The sequence below is a fragment of the Euprymna scolopes genome, chromosome 33 (assembly GCF_053919585.1).
Source record: "Euprymna scolopes isolate OS-2025 chromosome 33, ASM5391958v1, whole genome shotgun sequence".
NCBI classification, from domain to species: domain Eukaryota; kingdom Metazoa; phylum Mollusca; class Cephalopoda; order Sepiida; family Sepiolidae; genus Euprymna; species Euprymna scolopes.
In genome coordinates, this window is record NC_136514.1 from 65,643,898 (window position 1) to 65,668,064 (window position 24,167).

The 24,167-nt window shown below is 35.6% G+C and overlaps 1 protein-coding gene and 1 long non-coding RNA gene across 3 annotated transcripts in view; one reads left to right on the top strand and one right to left on the bottom strand.

The window, feature by feature from the left end:
- The window catches only part of LOC145258277 (phosphoenolpyruvate carboxykinase, cytosolic [GTP]-like), an 88,814-nt gene that overhangs the window by 50,120 nt on the left and 14,527 nt on the right, over nt 1-24,167 (bottom strand). For both annotated transcript variants that reach the window (XM_080116280.1, XM_080116281.1), the window contains exon 2: nt 15,509-15,769. In XM_080116280.1, the coding sequence (XP_079972406.1) occupies nt 15,509-15,769 (261 nt within the window). The remainder of the gene's footprint in view (nt 1-15,508; nt 15,770-24,167) is intronic.
- LOC145258279 (uncharacterized) overlaps nt 1-24,167 on the top strand; it is a 104,069-nt gene that overhangs the window by 17,720 nt on the left and 62,182 nt on the right. The gene's annotated exons all lie outside the window — the stretch shown is intronic.

Sequence of the window (24,167 nt, forward strand, 5' to 3'; positions counted from 1 at the left end):
GAAATCTTTTTTCTAATAATGAAAATTACTAATAAATGGACAGCAGACTAAGTAGATAAATATCGTTGGGAAAAAAAAACAAAAACAAACTGCTAGGAATGCTTACAAAGATCTTCCGACTTGATTCAAGGAAACTTGTGCTTAAATATACATAAACACACACACACATCTACATACATTACATCAGAATATAGATCAGAACACCATTAGTACCGTCGGTTTCAAATCTGACAAATAGCATATGACTGTCGGCATTGTAGCTTGCCGTGTGAGCTAACAATATCTATCCTTATTTTTTTTTCTGGTTTGAGGTTTATATTAGTATATTTTGAGAGTTGAAAAAAAGAAAATTTTTCTTGCTCAATCTATAAATTTAAACCAAGGTTACAATAGCCTCTGACCGCCTATAGCTTTAGTTCTGATGCTTGGAAAAAACTGAAGAATGGAAAAGCATTGGGGTTGGAACACAAAGTCGAAGCAAAAACAAAGCAACCTGTGTATCAGAAGACTTTGCTAATACATGTATAAATAGATATTACATTTTCTTTTTTATCTTTCTCAATAATCAAGCAGTCTGCTGGGGTTCTCTCTCACTGATCTTACAATATATTTCCATGTCTCCATTCAGTGTCAAGAGACAATGGACAGTCCATGTAATGGTATCTGCAAGAAAGGTGGGCTCTCTCTACCGTGCTAGACAACTACTAACACCCAAAAGTATCCTGTACCTCTATAAGGCCACCATTCGCTCATGTATGGAGTATTACTGGTGCATCTGCTACTAGTCTCTCGCTCCTTGACAAGGTTCAAAAGAGTCGCAAACCTGATAGGCCCTGAACTGGCATCTAAGTTTCAGCCTCTGTCCCATCGACGAAATGTTGCATCTCTCTGCCTTTTCTACAAGTATTTTAGTGGTGAATGCTCTGATGAACTGCAATCACTTGTGCCCCCAATACGTGAGCACCCTCGACAAACCTGACAGGCTGCAAAATCCCACCCCCACACTGTAGAGATCCCTAGATGTAAAAGATCTTTTTACTCCAATAGTTTCTTCCCCAGAACTGCTAGACTCTGGAATTCCATTCCAGGTCCCTGCTTCCCCAACAGTACTGACGTGCAGAAGTTCAAGTGCAACGTGAACCGACATCTTGCTGCCCAAATCCCTACATAGTACCCCAGTAGTTGTTGCCCCTGATAGTAGCCCCCCCCACACCAAAGTGGCAATTTGCCTTGTTTGGGGTGAAAATGTAATAAAAAAAAAAATTAAAATTAAAAAAAATTGTGAAACAAGGATTAAAATCTCCAACTACACCTCTCCTGAACTGACGCTGCTTGGCTCCAGTGACAAGGAGAGGCCCAAGACTGACTGGAAACAATGTCAAGTGGAGAGCACATCACAACACTTGGAATTCTCCAAATGGTCACCCATTTTAGTACTTTCCAAACCAAACGTTACTTAACTTCAGTGATCTGCATTGCCTCTTTTCAGAGATACTGTGGATTCAGACCAAACTAGTATATTAAATTCTTTGTATACGAAAAGGTTTATCCAAGTATACTAGAGAGGAGAAACTGGAGAAAAAAAAACAAAAAAAAAAAAACAATGTACACTGAAGATGGAGAAAAAAGAAAAGGGGAAAGGGAGGTGAAAAAGGGTTTATGTGTGTATTGGTCAGTTATAAATTAGACCTGCATTTTTTAAAAAAGGCTGGATACGTTAATTCATTTATTTGAGGCTCAGCATCTGGGATATGCTTTTGTTTATTATTCTTTGACAGAAAAATATAAAAAATAAAGCTTTCATGATTAGACATTGTATTTTTGCCCTAAAACAACATTTTAAGAAACCTGCAATGAACTGTGGAAATTTGATAAAGAATAAAATGTCATAACTTAATATTGCAGGAATTTGAATAACATTTTAGGAAATTACTTAACTTTAAAACAGTCCTTTGATACAATTTTAATTTTTTGTGACCTATATTTAGTGAAATATTGATATTTTAACTAATTTGCAATAAAGCAATTGACAGTTTATATATATTGTATGCTGATATATACTGTCTCAGTTTGTAAAATATATTTTTTTTGTCTTAAAAAAAAAAAAAAAAAAAAAAAAAAAAAAAAATTGGAGCTCATCTGCCCTTTGGAAGATCTTGTACTTAGTGTTGCTGGTTGTCCACACATTTTTCACATCAGAATGCCAAAATCTGTCAAACTGATTAGAATTTAGTCACAGCCTATCCACCCCCAGAACAGGTATTAGTTTACATTGTAATAGAGTAGATAAGATGCGACAGCAATAGGAGATAGTAAACATAACAGCTACTTAATCCTTACTAAATCGTATGTAAGCTTACCTTAGAACTGCACACCTGTGGAACTGTTCCGTCTGCCGTCTACAACTTGGATGTCTTCAAGTCCAACGTTAAATTCCTAATGAACCGCCCCCTTAAGTAAACACTTCAAATATCCACACTAACGTACTGTACACTTGCAATAACCCTTATCCCTAAGTGGCTTCCGGGCCTTGATAAGTGGTGACCACCATGTAAACCCCCCCCCCCCCAAAAAAAAAAAAAACCTACCCTCTCCAACCAAGGCATTGCTGGGTAATCCTGCTAGCATTGAATATGAATTCGTACGAGATTGACATTTTATAGAAAAGATCTCTTAAAGACGAATCCATGTGCCATTCAAATAAATTAATTTTCTCATTTCTTTTTCATGTTTAAACTAAACTTGTTGCTTGTGTGTGTCATAGGTAGGTGGCATTAGTATTTTGAATTGGTTCATATTAAATTTGATCCTCAATCTTGATCAAGCAATTTTATTGACATCTATATACCATCTGAATGTTTGTCGAAGACAACTTTAAACTTGGATATGGTAGGCATCATAATGAATTCTTTTGGGAGAATGTTCCAAGGAGCAGAAACCCGAACAAAGAATGCCGCTTTTCCTGTTGAAATGAAAGCAACAGTGGTATATCTGTGACGACAGACAATGACTAGGTGTTGGTTGAAGTTTGCTGTAGAGTTGGTACCTTTGCTATTTGCATAACATTTTAAGTACTTTGTTGATCAGATTTGTTAAAAACTGAAAATGAATGCCAACTATCAAATAAGGAATACCATGTGTGCACTAACATTGATGAACAACATTTCATTAGTTTTGGGCAGAATTCATTGACGTTGAATGTGAAGATTATCAAAATGTAATTAGCAGGGAAGCCAACCCACGGCAATGTGTTCTATGGATAAGAAGACCTTGCTCTGTCGATAGAAATTCCATCTGATGCTAGCCACATGAAGAGGAAACCTTTGTAAAAGCATTGAAGTTTTATAATCTTGTTGGAGATTGGAAATAGCCATCTGTATTTATCCAACTGAGCTTGCCCCAGAAACAAAGGATCGGTTACAGTTAAAAATACTAACATCTTTTCTACAATTAAATCAATTTTATTTTATTTAAGAGTTTTATCAAACAAGAATAAGAACTAAAAGGCATTAGTAACAAAAGATATAAAAAACGTTGACTTAGATGCAATGCATTAAGATAAATGGAAATCCAAGTCTGTTGGCATAGGCTTTGATCTCGAGGTTTACTTCTCGTCTTAGTCATGAGAGACAAGTCAGGAAACGTCTTAGATCAACATCTTAACTGGAATGGTTTATATTTGCATGACAAATAGAGCTAAGCAAAAGCTGGTTGAAAGGTAGACAGGCACACTGTTTTAAGAGCTCATGTCGCTATACAAGTTTTAACATGCCCGTGTGTAAGCAATTACATCTTAATACAAAATGAAATGGATCAGATCAGTTATCTGACATCCATTTCCTTTTGTTGTGGTCACTAGAGTTCTTGCTGTGAGCACCCTGCATGAGAATGAGATTTAATATAGAAACAGCCAAAGTCAATTTTGTGAAAATAAGAAAGGGTACTGTCATGAGATATGGCGCCTCAATGTAGCAGTAGTATTCATCTTGGATGTATCTGACTTAACATAAATACTTTGTGACCTAATTTGGCATGTTCAATCATGTTTAGTGTGAATAACAAAAACAACTTAGCTAAGATAAAAAAAAAAAAAAAAAAAGTTTAAAAAGGTCATTTCCAAAAAACATTTTTGGAGGAGATTTAAACGCAGTGAAAAAAATCATTTAAGATAATTTTAGCCAATTATCATGTCCTATAAAATCTTTCTATAGATAAAATGAAATTAAATCATTGCTATTGGTTGTGTTAACATTAATCGAAAATGAAGTTTCATGATCAGAAAAAATAAACTAATTGTGAAAAATTTTTAATACAAAAACCTAGCAAAGAAAAAACTAGATATGTGAGTAAAAAAAACCCCAAAGAAAATGCTATTTCAAACTTACAAAGCCTGATAGACCAACCGGCCAAGGAAAAAAAAAAAAGTATGCATCTAAAAATTTTAGATCTAAGATGAATCAAAATTTTAACATTAACTAAAAATGGTTCTATGACCAGAATTAGATAGGATACATCAAATCTACACGGCATAAAATCTATGAAGAGATACGTAAACAAAAGTAAAAAAATATCACCAAATGCTGGTGTTGTCTGAAAATTAAACATTAAATTAAGTTTTGTTTGGATAAAAAAAGATATAGGTTCATTTAATTTTTGTCAATATTTCACACTTGTAACATTTTGCAGTAGAGGTTGTAATGTAATAGATGGTGTCCTTGGATCACCAGTCACTTTGTTGGCAGAACTCACTGGTTATGTTTCTGGAGTCACAGTGGTGATGTTGCAGTCAAAGCTTCCATCTTTCTCCTCTCACCTTATTTTTTTATTTTTAACATTTTCACCCCAAACAAGGCACATTGCCACTTTGGTGTAGAGGGCAACAACTACTGGGTACTATGTAGGGACTTGGGATGCAAGATGTCAGTTCACGCTGCACGTCAGTACAGTTGGGGAAACAGGGACCTGGAATGGAATTCCAAAGTCTAGCGGTTCTGAGGGAAGAAACTACTGGAATAAAAAGATCTTTTACATCTAGGGATCTCTATAGTGTGGGGGTGGGATTTAGCAGCATGTCAGGTTTGTCAAGGGTGTTCACGTCGTGGGGGCACAAGTGCTTCCAGTTCATCAGAGCATTCACCATTAAAATACTTGTAGAACAGGCAGACGGATACAACGTTTTGTTGATGGGGCAGAGGCTGAAGCTTAGATGCTAGTTCAGGGCCTATCAGATTGGCGACTCTTTTGAACCTTGTTAAGGAGCGGGAGACTAGTAGCAGATGCACCAGCCCAAATATGACAACAATACTCCATACATGGGCGAATGGTGGCCTTATAGAGGTACAGGATACTTTCAGATGTTAGTAGTTTTCTAGCATGGTAGAGAGAGCCCACTTTCCTTGCAGCAGCCCTGGCAATGCCTTCAATGTAATTGTTCCAACTCATGTTTCCTGTGAACGTTAGGCCAAAGAATTTGAAAGATGTACTCTCAGATAAAGAGTCGTTGGCCATTGCTATAGGTAGTAGAGAAGGTTTCTTGTAATTATTGAATGTTTAGTCTTGGCGGCATTGAACGTGACCATCCATTTTTGTCCCCATTCCACTACAGATTGGAGGTCATCCTCTTCATTTGTTTTCCTGTCGTGCCTGTTATAGAGTGTGGTGTCATCAGCATATATATCCATATCAGAGGCAATTTTGTCGGGGAGGTCATTTATGAATATCAGGAATAGTAGGATAGATCCCTGGGGTACTCCCACATTATATCATTGTTTAGATGTACGACCGTAGAGGACAACCTGGATTTTTCTCTTCTCCATGAAGGATTTAATTATGTTAAGTATTCTATCAGTGATACTGTATGATCTAATTTTCCTGAGGAGACCCTCATGCCATACCCTGTCAAAAGCCTTAGATATATCTAGAGCTACCGCTCTGCCCTCGCCCACTTTGTCCAGTAAATGGTATATACGTTCAGAGATTACAGTTAGGATGTCTGCTGTGGAACGGGCTTGTCTAAATCCATATTGTTGGTCAGTCAGAAGTTTAGCATCTGTAAGGTGATGGACTAAAGCATGGTTAATTATGGTCTCAAATATTTTGGCAAAAAGTGGGAGGAGACTAATGGGGGCGATAATTTAATGGGTCAGTTCTTTCGCCAGAATTCTTGAATACTGGTACCACAGAAGCAGTTTTCCAACTGCCCGGAAAGCATGAGTCATTAAGGCACTTGTTGTAGAGTTTGGAGAGAACTGGAACTATTTCGGCTGAGCACTTTTTAATAGCACAGCTGGGATGAGATCGGGTCCACATGCTTTTGAAGTGTCAAGCTTTCTTATGATAGCATGCACCTGAGTGAGGGTGATTTTCAGATCGTCTAGTGTGGCGTCTGTCCGCATAGGAAATTCAGGTAGGGGTTGGTTGGAAGGGTCCAGTGTGGAGGTTAAGGCAAACCAACTGGCAAGCATGTTAGCCTTCTCGATTGCTGAGCAAACAACCTCGTGATTGTTGGTTAGTGGGGGAATTGTTGATTGCCCATTATTTACTACACTGTTGTAGATTTTCCAGAAGTCACGAATTCCTAGTTTTTGTGCTTCGATGTGTTTTTTAGTGGTTTCCGTAAATTCTCTCTTAACTGTCACCATTTCTTATGTTACTTCTAGCTTTTATGTACTTCTGTCTGAACTGGAATTATGTTGGTTAAATCTGCGGTATGCATGCTGCTTTTGAGCAATGACAGTTGCGCAAGTCAAAATAAACCATTGGGGAGAGTGGGGCTTGCTATAAAATTTCCGCATGGGAACATGCGCTTCGATTGCAGTTTTGAACCATTCAGTGGTCTCGTTTGCGCACTGTTCAGCAGGAAGAGAAAAATATTTCCCCATAGGGCATCTCTGATGGCTTCCCAGTCAGCCTTTTTATAATATCTCGTTGTTTTGAGCACTGGCTCTTCAGTTTTGGCTCTAGAGTTTAGGGCGATTTCAACCATTATCACTGCAAGATCAGCGTTCCCAAGTGGGCTGTCGGTATTTGTTATATAATCATCGGGAACTGGTCAAAAACAGATTTAGAAGTGATGCATGTCGTTCTTTCTGGTCAGAGAAATGGGTTGGAAACGTAACTATCAGTTGTGCTGCCCGCTGCATCTGTGTAAGTAGAGAATCCAAGTCAGTTTTTGTGGTGGACATTAAAATCACCAAATACATGTACTTGTGCGCTAGGGTCGAGGGAGAGTGCTGTGTCTATGCTGGCAGAGACTTTGTTTATTATGGTGCAGTCCTGGGTCGAGGGAGAGCGGTAGAGAAGTAACTAATGTTGTGTTGCATGTTTAGTCTAAAGCATATAAAGGCTTGATCATCCGATTCTAGGTTTGTTTTTCTAGTTATGGGAAGGGTATTACGAATGTAAACTCCAAGCTTGTGCATGTGTCTGGAGTCCTTACGACAGAGTAGGAGATATCCAGGTATGTTAAAGTAGTTAGAGGGGATGGAGGAGTGTAGGTTAACCTACTATCCGGGGTATTTGTTAAGAGAAATGCTTCAACATCAGCTAAATTAGTTCTAAGCCCACGGATATTTGTGAATGCGAGCCTCAAGGGAGGAGGCAAGTTGGATTTGTTTGACCCTAAGCCTGGTTTAAGCTTATTTTTAGATTGTACTGTCGTCATATTTTTTTTAAAGAGTTTCAGTTTAGGTAAGGGGGAGCTGAACAAGAGATTATGCAGAGCATCAGACATGCATCACAAGTAGACCATCAGCTGACCTTTCTTCAATTAGGATTGTGGCCCCAGGAAAGCCCACCGGGGATGAGTGCAGGGTCCCTTTCCCTTGCAATATAGTACGGATAAAACAGTAGGTAAGTTTTGAGTCATGTGTAATTAGGTGAATAGATATATGGGCAGGTTTTCAGTAGGTGCGAATAAATTTGAAGTTGTAGGTATAAAGTGCGTTTCTATTATTGAGGGAAGATAATTTCAGCTTTCAAGTAAGAGTCATGGACATTTAGCATAAGGAGTATCGGTTCAGTTTCGTATTAATCGTTGCAAAACTATCAAGGAGGAGACAGTTATGTAATGCAGATCGCTTTGCTTCAGAGTACATATTTTGGCTGTTAAATACCTAATTGAATAGGAATGAACTCTAATGCATGTCTAAGAGGTAGAAATGTAAAGATGTTTAGTGATGACTAAGCAGTTAGCACGTGAAGGTTAGGGGCTGGAAGTTAAAGATTCCACTACAAATGCTGTGCAATGTAGGAGTTGTGTGGTGGCTTGGTGGGAAGGAGCAGATTGTTAGCGTTCAAGAGACAGGGCTTATTTACTTACAAATAGCAGTAGATCTCCATTAGGATTTAGAGTTTCAGGTAAGGTTTTAGTTTGAAGAAAAAAAAAAAAAAATTTTTTTTTTTTTTTGGCATGCAGGTTAGACAGAGATAGTCGTCTTGGAGGTAAAATGTATATTGGGATTTCGTAGCTATCTGTTAGGTGTTTTTTTCTAGTTATAAGAAGAACAACTAGTTCATGGTGATTCAGAATTCGTATTCTGTATTTATAGGCAGACATTAAGGTCAAGCACAGAGCATTGCATCTACTCAGTAAAATAATCTTAGTATCACAGCTAAGATACTGTATATTTCAGTTACAAATATAGTGAAAGTTAAATTATAAGCTATGTTCAGTGGTTTTGTATGGATATCATGGAGGCCACTTTATTAATACAAGCAAGCATATGGTAATTGCAGATATTAAGTATACTACTTAATAAAGTTCTGTCTTCTACAGTAGAAAAAAAAAAAAAAAAATCCTCACTTCTGTTAGGTTAAGAATTCTCTTGCCTAAGCTTTCAATTTTTCGAGTCGAATTTTAAGAACTACACACGGCTCGCAGACCTCATGCCAGAATGCTCGCCCATTATAGTAGCAATTATGTACAAAAAAACAAAAAAAAAAAATCTTACAGCAGTAAAGCTCAATGCCCCTTGTTTTATTTCTTGATTCTATCACAGCACTGTAAAAAAATTACATAAACTTTACCCCCCCCCCCGATCATAACAATCCTCTTCCTTTTCTCATCAAACTCAAATTTTTGTCCAAGATTTTACTTCAGCTACATAACTTTTACTTTCTCTTTCCAATAGAATTTTCCATTTGCTTTTTAATTGAGAGATAAGGAAGAAATTAGGCTGGGTGCCCAGTGTTGTTTGGAGGTGTGTGTTGAGAAAAAAAAAAAAAAAAAAAAGTAGTAATAGGCAGGCAAGCTTGAACCTGCGATGTGAAGGCAGACTAGAAAATGAAAGAAAACCTGACATCTTACCGCTATGCTATGATGCGACCGGAAGTGTAAAGCATTCATATTTAGCGATGTCAACCATCATTCCATAGTGGATAGCAAAATGAAATCACGCACTTAAGTCTGGCTGTAGGCCAGTTAAGCTTTAAGCTTCCTGTCGTATGTGTTTGTCCACAATGTTGGAGAAAACCAGCTTCCCCCAAAAAGGGGGAACTCTGGCAGTGTCCAAATGAATAGCAATTATCTGATATGAAGAGTTTCCCCCCCACATTGATCAAAGCTAATTGCCTTCAAGAAGTCCTGGAAGGCCAGGTGTTTGCGTTTTTGCATTCGATTAGTTTCGCTTTTATACAAAAAAGACAAACACTTGAAACGAGGGAATTTTTTAAAAGTTGATCAAAACAAAGAGACGATGTCTGTCTGCAAATCGGAGATATTATGATCTAGGCAGTATAAGGAAACTTCTCCATAAATGTAACCATGTTGAGAAGACGAAAAAAGCCTTTCGCAGACATACACAAACGTGAGTGCCCATTTTAACTTTTATATTATTGACTAGTGGGGGTGCCCGGCGTTCCCCGGGTGTTTGTCGGTGTGTGTGTGTGTGTGTGTGTGTAGAGGGGAAAAAAAAAAAAAAAAAAAAAAGTTCTGGTAGGTAGACAGGCTCGAACCCGAACCCTTTAATAGCCTTATAACTTACCGCCATGCTACACGGGCAGAGAAGTGAGAATGGGTGAAATAAAACGATTAAAAAGTGACAGGTGCATAAATTTAATGAGGTCAAACATCACGCCATAGGAGAATGGAATCCCGCACTTAACTTTGACTGCAAGCCAGTTTCTGTGCATGTTGTTTATTTCCCCACAAGAGGTTGGGGAAAACAGCTCCCCATAAAAGGAGAGTGCCTAAATGAATAGAAATTTTCTGATGTAAGGGGTTTCCCCCCCGCATTGATCAAACCTCATTGCTTTTCTGGACATCTCGCTACAAAAAAAGCAGAGAACACAAATTTGCACGCGGAGAGTAAAAAATATCGCAAAAAATATCGCAAAAATAGCGTGTAAAAGTCAGCCAAATTAAGATACATGCGACTTTGTTTCGTAAATATTATAATCTAGGTAGCATATAAAATGTTCTAAGAAAGAGTAACCGCCATGAGTCCCCCCTCCTACAAAAGCCTCTGCCAGATATACACAAAAAATACACACTAACACACATTTTGCCTATATATATATATATATATATATATATATATATATACACACACACAAGCAAAAGTATCAGTCGTTGACTGGGTTCAAAAACAGCCTACAGAAAATTGACTGATTTATGAAAGTATGATAGGTTATGAAAAGGAAGGGTTGTAAAGAGAGCTTCGAATTTGGAGGTATCAAAACCAAAGCAAAATACGATGAAAGTAAAAATAAAATAGATAAACCCCATAATTTATTATACCATACCTGTTCACACTTTTTTTTTTTTTTTTTTTTACAAAGGCATCACCACATTATCAAGGCCCAGAGGCCACTCAAGGATAAGGGTTAAAGAGTGTACAGTAGAAATTGGTCAATATAGTAATCATTAGTAATGAAAATTTGGTAAATTTAATAACTTATATGGAACGGCTCATCAAGAACTTATTTACTTTAGACTTGAACACAACCATATTGTAGTCAGCCGGAAAGCAGGAAAACGGAAGACAATTCCACAGGCGTGCAGTTCTAAGAAAGAAGCTTTGTTCATGGAATCTACGTTTAGGTTTAGGCACAGATAAAGAGTGGGGGAAATTATTGATAGTGTTTACAGCTAGACGAGTGTTTCTTGTGAAAGTTTGGCGAGGGGGGACCATAGATTGCAGCTCAGTTGAACACTTTCCATGAAAATAACGATACATCAGAGACAAACTCGCAACATCTCTTCTGTGAGATAGAGGTTGCAAGGAGGAGAAAAGGACATCTCCTACGAGGCTACGAAGTCTATTTTGAACTCTATCAAGGCAGGACAAGTCCTTTCTAGGAGCTCCTGCCCAGATGTGGCAACAGTATTCCATCCTTGGACGTACCTGGCTCTTATATAGATAGAGAATAGCATCAGCAGTGAGATATCTACTGGATCGATAGAAAGATCCCACCATTTTTCCAGCGGCCTTGGCAACAGATTTGATATACGTGTTCCATTTAAGATCAGGAGTAATGGTCAAGCCCAGAAGCTTGTCAAAACTTGAGGCCTCCTGAAGACGAGAGCCATTCATTTCAATTGATGACAAATGTGGATTAGAATGTTGATGATGTAAAGAGAGAAGCTTGGTTTTAGATGCATTAAAAGTAACCAGCCACTCCTTTCCCCATTGTACTACGTGCTCAAGATCAGAGGAGAGAGAATTGGAGAGAACTTGCTCGTTTACTGTCTTAGATGTGGTACCATAAATGGTAGTGTCGTCAGCATAAATGTCTACAAATGATGTAAGGATATGATTTGGAAGATCATTAATGTAGATCAGGAAAAGAGTTGGGCCCAGGATGGATCCCTGAGGGACACCGGCATTAATACTGTGAGCTTCTGATTTTTGCCCCTCAACTACTACTCTTATGAACCTATCAGAAAGAAATGATTTAATAATTGAGAAGACTTTTCCAGCTATACCATAGCTAGCGATCTTATGAAGTAAACCTTTATGCCATACCCTATCAAAGGCTTTAGATATGTCAAGAGCAATTGCCCTAGAAAGATTGCCACCGAGAGATTTGCTAATCCTATGCGATATAACTGTAAGCACATCTGCTGTAGATCTAGCAGAACGGAAACCATATTGAGTGTCACTAAGGTTATTTTTGTTGAGATGTTTGATTACTTCTGTATTTAACACAGATTCTAGCAACTTACTCATGACGCACAGGAGACTTATTGGCCTGTACTGAGAGGGGGATGAGCGATCACCTGAATTCTTAAATACAGGGCATACTGATGAGATTTTCCAGGGAGATGGAAAACTATTCTCCTTAAGACAACGTTTAAACAGTTTTGTAAGTATGGGCGCTAGTTCAGGTTGAAGTTTTTTGAGTACTATAATTGGAATACCATCAGGGCCAGTTGCTTTACTGGAATCAAGGTTTTTGATTAGCTTGGCAACATCACGTACAGATATACGTATATCACATAGCGTGTTTTCTGATACAGGAGGAAATATTGGGGGTTGGCGGTCTTGGTCGCAAAGGGTAGAATTAGCTGCAAAGTTCTTGACAAAGAGTTTGGCTTTGTCTGATGCTGACGAGATTACCTCAGGTCCATTGATAATAGTTGGGATGGAGCACACGCTTCTGTTCAGGATTCTGTTTGCTATTTGCCAAAACTGGTGGGAACCAAGCCGCTGCTCAGCTACTTTGGACTTAACAGATTGAGCATACAACTCTCTTGCGTTCCTTATTACTTTCTTACAATGGTTGCTGGCAGTCCTGAAAACGGCTTTAGTTTCCATACATCTATTACGTTTGAAGCAGTGGAAAAAGTGATTTCTGTGCGCAATGGCAGCAGCACATTCTGGAGAGAACCATGGCTGGCTGTTAGGTTTTTGCTGAAACTTTTTAGAGGGTATGAAATGGTCAATACCTACAATTAACCATTCAGTTAGGTCTAATACTATAGAGGACACATCCTTTTTAAACATGGAATGCAGAGGTAGATCAGATATAAATGTACGGAAGCTATCCCAGTCAGCCTTAGTGTATCGATATACTGTACGATGAAGAGGTACGTCTGGGGACTTATTACATTTCATTTTTATCTTAATTGATACAACAGAGTGGTCGGAAGATCCAAGAGGCGACAGAACAGAAACTGAACATAGTTCAGGGCAAGTTGTGAGAAAAAGGTCTAGTAGGCTCGCATACTGGCCATCATTGTCGGGCACACGGGTGGGTTCCTGAACAATCTGAGTGAGGTCATACGCAATGGAGAAATCATGACAGAACCTCCCCTCATCATCGGTCTTGTTTGAGTGGGTCAACCATTCGACGTTGTGAACATTGAAGTCTCCACATACGTGAATGTTAGCTAAAGGATAAGTAGAAAGGACTTGGTCAATTTTCTCAGATATGCTTTGAAAGATAGTAACTCCGCTGTTGTGGGGGCGATAGAGAGTAAATATAAATGCAGTAGTGTGAGCTAAAGCAACCCGGAAGCACATATAGGGTAAGTTAGGATCTTCCCAGGAGATGTCCCTCCCACATGGAAAGCTATCTTTAATATAGGCACATATTCCATGCCCATGGCGATCTTGGGGGTCAGATTTAGAAGTTAAGTTAGAGTATCCTGTAATTGCAAACTCATCTAGGGAAATAGCCTGTCCAATGCCAGTTTCACTTAAAAATAAAAGGTCTGGTTTAGTCTCCTGTAATTGGGTTTCAACCTCTGGAAGGTTAGAACGTAGACCCCTGATGTTGGAGAAGGAGACATGGTAGTAGGGGTCTACGTTGAAACACTTATAATATTCTGTGGATCTATATTACAAAACCTTCTTAAACTTTATGACATATTTCCATTCTATGGAGGTTAGGTGCGAACGAACACCATAATTTTATTATACCATATTTCTTCAAACTGAAACATAATTATCAAAGTATACTTACGCAGATAGATATGAAAAGTCTTTAAAGTTTGTGCCTATTTCCATTCTATGGAGGCCAGGCGCGAAAGCAGACCCTACAATTTTATTATACCATCCCTATTTAAGTTAAAACATACTTATCAAAGTATTATGTACATCTATATCAAAAACACTTGTAAACGTTTTTTTTTTTTAATTTTTAAATTTTTTATTTCTATACTTTGTGGACCAGGCACGTACGCAGACCCCACAATTTTAATGAATCATCATTATGCCAGATCAAACATACCTATTCCTGTGTCTCGATACATCTTCTATCATTATATGTGATCACTTTTCTATAATAGTCAACCATATAGGAGCCTATTCGTAACCAGACACACACACACACATGTTCAGCTTTATATTATAGATATATATGATTTAAAGAAATGAATTGATTTGGCCATGACTGATTATGAACCATCCTTGGTGTATGATTACTATTCCCTGTTAATTTCAGTTTTGTGTTTAAGAGTTTATCAGTTAAATATTTACACACACGCACATGCATCTATTTTATTTATATAAATAACCATAATTTTAGTTAATTTAAATTTCAAAATTGGAAGTAAAATAGTCGCAGGCAACAGTGGAAAAGTACAATTAGTTAAATTTTTAAAAAATTCCAATTACACTTTGACTTTTAAAAAAGTAATACTGTTGCTACTACTTTTTAAAGCAACTCTTACAATCATGTTAACAATGAACATTTTATATTAAATTACTGGTGTTAATTTTTAAAGTAAACAATCTATTAATAAAATCAAGAGGCAACTTCATAGGTTTCTAATACTCATATGACTAACATTGAATTTTATTTGCTATTAAACATTTATTAAAATCAAAAGTACAATAGCTTAATATTTTTTGTTTTAAATCGACCAGAATGCATTTATTCTTCCAGAAAATGCTATCCTCTCATTCGTTCATACACCAGACTGACAGAAAAAAGTCCCCCCCCCCACCTTTTTTTAACACTTTATCAGCTCAATGACTGATTTTATAAACATGCCAACATAAGCAAGCTATCTGCTTTTTTTTTTTATTCATAACCCAGCAATCTGAGAATAATGGATTCACACTCTGAATGATCTGCTGAAACGAATTCCAAGTTTTTAGCCAATGAATTTAGTATTTGTTTAACTTTTTCTCGATAAGAAAGTAGATCCTTTTTCAATTTTAATTATGGTTTAATTAATAATTTAATAACCAAACTATACCATAATAATTAAAATTAAAAAAATTTTTTTTTAAGATTTAACACCCATTCCTTCATTCAATTTTCTTTTCAAAATTTGAAATAGTTTTTTTTACAAATTCAAGAGAAAAGACAAAGAGGAAAAAAAATAAATAAATAAATAAAAAAAAAAAAAGTGGAGAATTTTTATACTTGTTCTTTAACCTTCCGATATTTTTTATTCAATTTGAAGGACAAGAAATAATTTCAATGATTTACTCCAATTGTAACAAGATCATGGCAGTTTTAAACTAGATTGCCTCCATTAATAAAACTCATACAGAAAAAAAAATTCTTTTCCATGCATTGTTATTAGAAACTTGAATGAATGAAATGAGCTTACCAATTTTCATATTTATTTAATTTTGTGATAACATTGTCTCTCTGTAAAAGATAAAGTAATAATTCATTTTCTTTATCCGAGCCATCACAAATATGAATATTATCAGGCTGAGTGACCTTTGCAGTTTCTTCAACAAAAGATTTCACCGTAGGCGCCAATTTGTTAATATCACCATAGATAACATGATATTTCTGTATGGACAAAGGTCGCAACAAAAGTGTACTTTGCCGAAACAAAGATAGCCCATTTCTACATGACAGACTGAAAAAGAAAAAAAAGAAAATACACTTTAATATATTAAAAAATTAAGCGTTAAAATTACTTTCACACACTTAATACACATTGTTTAATATAAAAGTTATTTTAATTTAGAAACCGGTGACAAATGCTAGTTTCATCTTAAGCTGCTTCCCTATACATTCAGCCAACCTTTGAATACCATTACAGATCCAGTTCAATTCACCCTTTGTTTGTACACATCGAAATGAATTTTCGGCAAAAGTCTTCCTTAATCTAACTATTATCACAGCTTGATTCAGCTGTTCACTCACAAGTAGAAAAACATTGAATCTATTAAGGTCACATGAAACTCACAAGATTAGCAACACACTCAGCCATTTAGAATATTTCCATATAGTTATGCCACGTTATCCTCACGTTGCATGGGAGGCATTTCATATGGAAGATCGACCCCCCCCCTCTCTCCTAAAGACTTTGCCGTGGCAATTGTACAGGGTTCATGTTTCACACCTTCATTGGAGAGTTGATTGGTTGTGTTTAATGACCTATCAACCTTGCATATCATTTAAGACCAGAAACTTTTTTAAAAACTTGATTGTAAAAGTAGTTTAGAACAATATTTTCTCTTCATCCATTTGTTATGGTTTTCAAAGTAAAATATTGTCACTTTCCTGAAAAGTTTGTTTTCAAAAGTCAGGAAGCCAGTATCTTCAGACAGGGAAGTAGGGAAGAAAGATGGGGGGGGGGGGGCACAATTGTTATTTTTAGCTTTGCAAAACATGATCAAGTTTTGCCCACTGGAAAATTGTGATAAGAACTGACAAATTGGTTAGCATAAAAACATAGGAACCTTTCGGCTAGAATCAAAGGGCAGTATGTTAAGTTTTAGAATACCATCCTCCCATGCATGAACACCTTCTCTTGCAGTTAGGGGTTACTGCCTGTCACTCATGGCTTCCTCATTCGTAAGGAAGTGTCAACAAAACTAGACAGATAATTTTGTTTTCATAATAAAATTTAACAGCAAATGAAGATAAAAAATGAGAATTCAAAAATCTTATTCAAAAAAATGAGAATTCAAAAATCTTATTCAAAAAAATGAGAATTCAAAAATCTTATTCAAAAAAATGAGAATTCAAAAATCTTATTCAAAAAAATGAGAATTCAAAAATCTTATTAAAAAAAATGAGAATTCAAAAATCTTATTCAAAAAAATGAGAATTCAAAAATCTTATTCAAAAAAATGAGAATTCAAAAATCTTATTCAAAAAAATATAAAAACAAGATGAAGTAAATTGAGAATAAAAAAGGAGAACTAAAAATGCAAGGGTGGATTTTGAAGTGATTAAAGTCACTAAAGTATGAAAAGAGCAAAAGTCAAGGAAAGAAATATATGTATACCAATAATCTGATAAAGTAGAGCCAGATTTCCCCTATACTGTTGATAGGTATATCTTTCTAACTAAAAAAATTCTCATAAAACAACACTGACTGACATCACTTCCTTTATCTTAGGCAGAAATTATTAAGAGATAAAAGATGTGAATAAACTAGACTCAAGACAAATCGGATAATTACAATCAGTTTGAAATGATTTTGTTGCCAAAAAATCTTTGAACAATAATTTATGGATAACAAGTATTGCATTTGTGTGTACAGTTTTTTATTTTGCAATCTTATTATACAAACACAAAAATACAACTACACAATTTCAATAAAATGTTAATGTTTAAAATTGATTCTTTTCAATTTATAATTGAACTGCAACTCTACATTCACCATTAAATTGATGCCTTTTTTTAGGTTTTTGAGTATGCTGAAAACTAATATTAATATTTGGGGCAGACAATTAATTTTCTGGATATTAAGACCATTATTATCCAATATTATCACTTGTTTTCATTAGCAGCCATGTTTTTTCTCAACTGAAAAAGTACTAATGTGCATGTGTTACAAAACACTCCTGTCCCTATGTTAAGAATGCTAACAGCCACTGAAATTCATTAAATAATACATTGGAAAAAACTGTCTTAATATCCAGAAAATACTTATCTGCCCCAAATTTGAATGTCATATTCATTTTCAGCCAACCTAAAAACAAAGAAAGTTGTCAATTTAAAAGGTGAGTGAAGTTAAAGTAAAAATTTACCTTTAAAACTATAAAATATTCAGATCATTCATTTATCAAACTGGACTGGATGTGTCTTACATCATTAACATTATTTTAAAACATTGTAATAGTTGATAGTGTAAAGGTGCTGAATAACAACTCATTAAATTCAGCCTCTTTTTTTTTTCTTTTGTAATCCTCTCAGATTTCCCTTCAAATTGTACTTTATAGACCATAAAGGAAAGAAAGAAATTCATTCTGATTCCAATTTAAGAGACAAGATATCCTACAAGTTGACCTTTAATTTGATCGTAATAAGGTCATTTGATATAAGGGTTATTCTGTGTCAAATCAGCCAGGGCTTGACACCCATATCCATAGATTTGGCTTTAGTTTGCACTGCAGATAGATAATATAGGAACTAAGAAAACCTGAAAATTTGAGCGCATAACTCAAAGCGGTTCCCCGATTTTAGAGCATTTTTTGTTTTGGCATTAGTCACCTTATGTATGTCCTTTGGTACATGTTGGGGATACAACACAAAGAATTTTCTTGATGGAACAAACCATGTATCATCAATCTGCAGCCAACTGAATGTCTTGTGTAGTCCATGGGGATGCATGAACTTGACAGTGATATCACCTTCCTCTGCATTTATTTCATTCACGATACCAACCCACCAGAAAGAGTTATAAATACAGGTTATACATTGGATTGGTGTGATGTCAGAGATATAAAGAATTGATGGTGGCAAGTTAGTCATCAATATGAATATATAGTTCATCCACACTGGACAACTTATGGCCAATCTGTGATGTTGATAATGGTACAAAAAGGTGACTAGCTCTGGTTCCTGGCACTGGAAAACCTTGCTTCAAGTGATTTTCTCACCTTCTCCATGGTTTCTTTACTGTTCAAAGAAATAGATGGCAGACATCTGGTAGATAGCAAGCATGGCTTTATAATCAAAGATTTGATTATTAAGAGGGCGTTAGAATGACCACTTAACTACATGGCATTTCACTGAACCATCAATTCTGGTGGCAAAGAAACCCTACTCACTTTCGATACCAAAGTCCTCCTTATGCAAGCATAAATTGATGAAATTCTTGAAGCTTTTATATTGAGCCCTGCAGCCATAATTTGTTCAAGTGTGGTAATAAGGTCTGGATTAAGTGAACAGTCAGTGTCTGAGTTTGATATACAAATGCAATGTCATGGGTTTTGTGATGAGAAATGAAACAATGAAATGTGCTTTAGCTGTTGATCAGAATCTCGGTAGTAAATCACCACTAAGTGCAGGATGCAATATCACTTGCTCCAATGATAACTTTGAATTTTGTTTTGTATTAAAAATTGAAAGTTTTCTGCAAAGTCTTCCAGAACAAGGACCTCATTGGAACGAAGGTTCTCTTCCTTTTGATTCAAGTATCTGGCTTGGCATTTTGCTAGATATGATTGTGTAGTAAGATTATCAATGGTGTCAATCAACAGATCTTTATATTCTGCGTATGTTAATGTTGCATGGCTGGATGTGTCCCATCGACTAAAATGAAACTCGTCATCAGGCTTCATATCATACAGCACCTCAAAGAATTTCTGCAATGCTTCTCTACGAGGGCAATTTTCAGAGTGATGCATCATATACTCTTTGTTAGAAGAATCACAAACTAACTTTGAAATCAAATCTTTGTAAGTGATGTTCCACTTCATGGCATCAACAAGAAGTTTTGCATTCTGATGTATGTCACAGAACAGAATGTGTACCCGCAGATCCAGCTAAAACACACCACTTTGGACACATTTCCGCAAATTTGGAAACCCCACTTTGACATTGGGATACTTCTATTTAAAAGCAATATACAGTTCATGCAAATTACACACTATCAAGCATTTTTGTTTATGAACACCTTTTCCTAACAAAGTCATTTTTGCCTGGTATTTGGCAGCTGTATTCATCATTCTCATACATTTATATTATTATGTCGACTGTCTCCAGGAAAAAAAAAAAAATCGAGTTAGATTTTGACAAAATACTATTTGTCAGTTCTCTGGCAGTTCGAACAACATATTCAGACACCTTGAAGAATTTGGAGTTGTATTCACAACAAGACCAGAATTCAGGAGCAAGTGTCATGATTTGGATTTTATCAGGAGTTGAAGCGCTCTAACTTCTTTCATCAGATAATGTAATCGATCCAATTCTGCTGCTTTTTCTTTGATGTCTGTTTCACTGGGTATTAATTATGCACAGTCAGTTCACTAACACCAACTTTATCACTTTTGAATGTTTCAACAGTTTGTTCTAACTTCCTTTTCACACTATGAACACGACTATGAGAAGCAACACTGTGCAGAACTACAGAGGAAACATCCATGGATACCAGTCTTGCATTCAAGGTTTTTTGTGAAGTTTTCACAGAACTCATGGGTTCGTAGTCTAAATCCATTGTGTCATCAATTGTTAGATTCACATATTTCTTTGTGCACTGACGACAAAGAAAATGACCTGGTGTTACATTATACCCTCTTGCCTCCAAACGATTTGCCATCTGCAAAGATATCAGTCGTTCACCTTTGTCCTCTTGTGTTGTAAAAATCCACCACAACACTTTGTGGTCTTTGCTCCATCACAAACAATATTTTGGAAATATTGTTTGTGATGGAAGCAAATGGTTGATAATTCACCTTCATTTTCTTTCAGTCCAGCTCTCTACAACAATGTCTCAACAATTCCTTGCTCCAAGTCTGATAGATTCTCTTGAATCAATTATAGTCAAACTTGTGACACTTAAATTGAGTTGAACAACAATCGAGCAAGCCTCGTAAGTAATTCAGTTTTCTGAAGAAAGGTAAAAAAGAATTAGAAACTAGTTGCACTACATTTTGCTTCCATGCTTTTTTATAAGAAACATGAGTTGGCCTCCTAGTACAAGAAGTTTCTTAATTTTTGATACTAAAAGTTTCTTAATTAAATTTGTCAACTACTCTGGAAATGTAGTTTAAGGACATTTTGTAAGGTAAACACTGTAGGTGTGAATATTTGGGGCTTTCTGGTACAAATATACCAGTTTCACATTTTTACAGGAGCCAATAAGGTAATGTAGGATTTGTTTCTTAACTCTCGCAAAACCATGGGTTTTTTCCGGAATGCACTGAACTGGGGTGGGGGGAGCAACTTCGCCCAGAATTTTAAAATGTGTATACACCCCACAAATCAAAGAAATTGAAACAATTTTATATCCTTTGCATTCCTTAACCTTAGATCACATAACAAAAATTAGCCGTGCTTTGCATTTTGTTGATGTGCAGCAACTTGTGATTTTAAGAAAAATGCTGATTTTCAGGAAAACCGGGGGGGGGGGGTATCAAGTTTTGCTACTATAATCAACATTGTGTTTTCAGATTCCACAGTTTTAAGTATCGCATCATGAAAAGTAATAAAGTTTTGTATTTTGATCATTTTAGGTCACTTATTTTAGAATTTCCGAAAAATTTGATAGGATCACTCCTGAAGAAAAATTATTTTGTAAATTCGATTTGACACTTTATAATAGGTTAGAAATATTCAGGAAACTATATAGAAAATCAGAGTGAAAAAAAAAAGCATACTTTTATCATGGCTTGATGTTTCCAACTTTCAACTAATCTTGAAGACTGCTAGGTCATTAAAATTGTTACCAGAACTTAACTGTTTGAGTATCTGGCTTACTCCCAAATTAAGGTGTAACATAAATTTAACACATGTCTAAATTGATTATCACATCCAATAGGAGGAGGGAATATTTTTCATTATTATTAAAAATATACCAGACTTTTAATAGAAACTGAGTGAACGAAACAAAAACTTAACCATATTTGCTCCAAAGACAATTTATTGTGTGTAAAAAAAAAGATATGAAAAAGGTTACCATGCCAGCCACACCCTGTTTTTATTTGATTTTGGAGCACAAGTGAAAAAATCCAAAAACCATTAATATATAAGGCTTCATTTTTGAAAATCTGACAATTTTTGGATTCCTTGGGTAAAAAAAAAAAAAAAAAAAAAAAAAAAAAAAACTTATCTGGATGAATTTTTAGAGCTATATGATCTTTCAATCAGAAAATATTCAAAGAAAATGACATCACAAAATTGTATCCTTTAATGTCACCTTATGTGACTAACACCAAAACAAAAAAATGCTCTAAGAAACCACTTGGAGTTATGTGCTCAAAATTTCAGGATTTCTTAGTTCCTATATTATCTATCTGCAGTGCAAATTACAGCCAGATCTGGATGATTTGACAGGGAATGACCCATAAAGTTGTTTAAAAATGGTAAAACATGTATAGTAATGTGCTTAAAAAAATGGGGAGGGGGGGGGTCGGGAAATTTGACAGATTTTAAGTGAAAAAGAAAATGTAAGAATTTTGGTGTTTGTGAAAAAGGATAGCAACTTCAGTGGACCATAAACAGGATACTTAAAACTCAATTCCACTGGATAAGTATGAAAATAATAATGGACTTGTTGCCACAGGTTCATAATCGTTGAATATTTTCTCAAACTTCTGCCCTTTCTGCTTTTTTCATCTAGTCAACATATTTCAGATATTAAATAATCTCAGTAAATTATTGTTAACCAATGAGAATACAGCTAATTTGTGGCTTCAATTTTTCTTTTTGGGGGTTGAAGTGCAATAACCAATTGTTCCATTTATCCTATATCGGGAGTTCAATCTTTATTAGTAACCTAGGCTTTCAACATTTTAATTTTTAAACTACATGCAAGACAAAGACCCTTTTATGGTGGGAATATGGCAAGTTGAGGCTACTTGCACTGCTCAATCCAGGTTCAGACTTATATTTGCCATAGTTTGAACTGTTTGTAATTACCCAATATTGTAACTAGATATTATACATTTCTTTACATTAACTTATCCTTTTTACACCCCCCTTCTCGTAACATGGATCTAGCATCACTTAATGTTGAGTGTAATATCAGCAATTCTTATTAAATTGCACAAGAAAAATTACTATAAGACTGGTGACTATGGAGAGGCCATGCGATAAGCAATCATGGCTGTCATGTGCCTGTTGTAAAGAGGCAAACTTGTTGGATTCCAAGAATGGTTGAAGTCATGTGGCTATGCAAAGTAGTCTGCATTTTCAATAGTCAAGAAAAAAAAATTCAACATTAGTGTTGTTTGCGGTTCGTTCTGTTAACAAGTTTTGTTTATCATTATTTTTTTATTGCAAAGTAGTGTCTTGTTTTATCTGGTGCATTTTTCTGGCTTGTGCCACAATGGTTTCAACGGAATTGCAAAATTAAGAAAATGGCAAAGTTGTGCTTGCATAAAAATTTGTAACCTAAAATATATTTAAGTTTTTTTGTTTTTTTTTTAACAATTTTCTATACATGTTATTGGAAAAGTTCACAAAAATTGATTTCTACATCAAATGATCTCAAGATTAAAGATATTTTGCATAGAATAAAAGTTGTAGGACACCTTTAAAATAGTATCAGAATGACCTTTCTGAATTTTTGTGAAAACCTTTTGATTACTTGCAAGTGACACCTTAGAAACTATTAAACCTATTGAAGCAAGACAAATTTGTCATTAATATGCAGCAATCATCACGCAAATATAAAAATAGCTGGTTGAATCGACATGAAACAAATGTATTTCATAGATTTCCACAATTTTGTACTGGACTCCCCTCCCCAGCTACTCATATTGTAATGTTGCACTATTTTATATAGTAATGAAAATAGTTTTAATATAAGAAACCAGGAAAAGAATTATTAATCAAAATGGAGAAAATGCCAATAACATTTCAGGGATAATAATAGTTTACTATAAAAAAATAAGAAAAATGAGGAAGCAAATAAAATAATCCTTCTGAAATTGACATGCAAGTATCAGGAAATGTCATATGTCCTGCTTGGCAGGTCAAGACAAAGTTAAATGTTTCCACAAAAAGTAGCAATGGAGAGGAGCTCGTAAAGTCAAATCACAATGGTTCCCAGGATAGGTCATTAACAAACTGACTGTTTAAGAAGTATGTAGCGCAGTCTATTGCACGACTTGTCTAAAGTCAAGATGGCTGGCATATTTTGATTGCTTGTGCTTCCACTACCGTATAGCCAAGATTTGTTGCCGATTTTGTCAATGATGAGAGCAAAAGTTGTGACACAACTTGCATCTCATTTAAGTGGCTTACCATTTGCAAAGAGAAACACTGTCAGGCTGTTTGCCATTCCGTGTTAAGACCAAATGGTTTAAAGATATACTTTATTTGTAGCCTGAAATGATTTAAATTTTTTATCA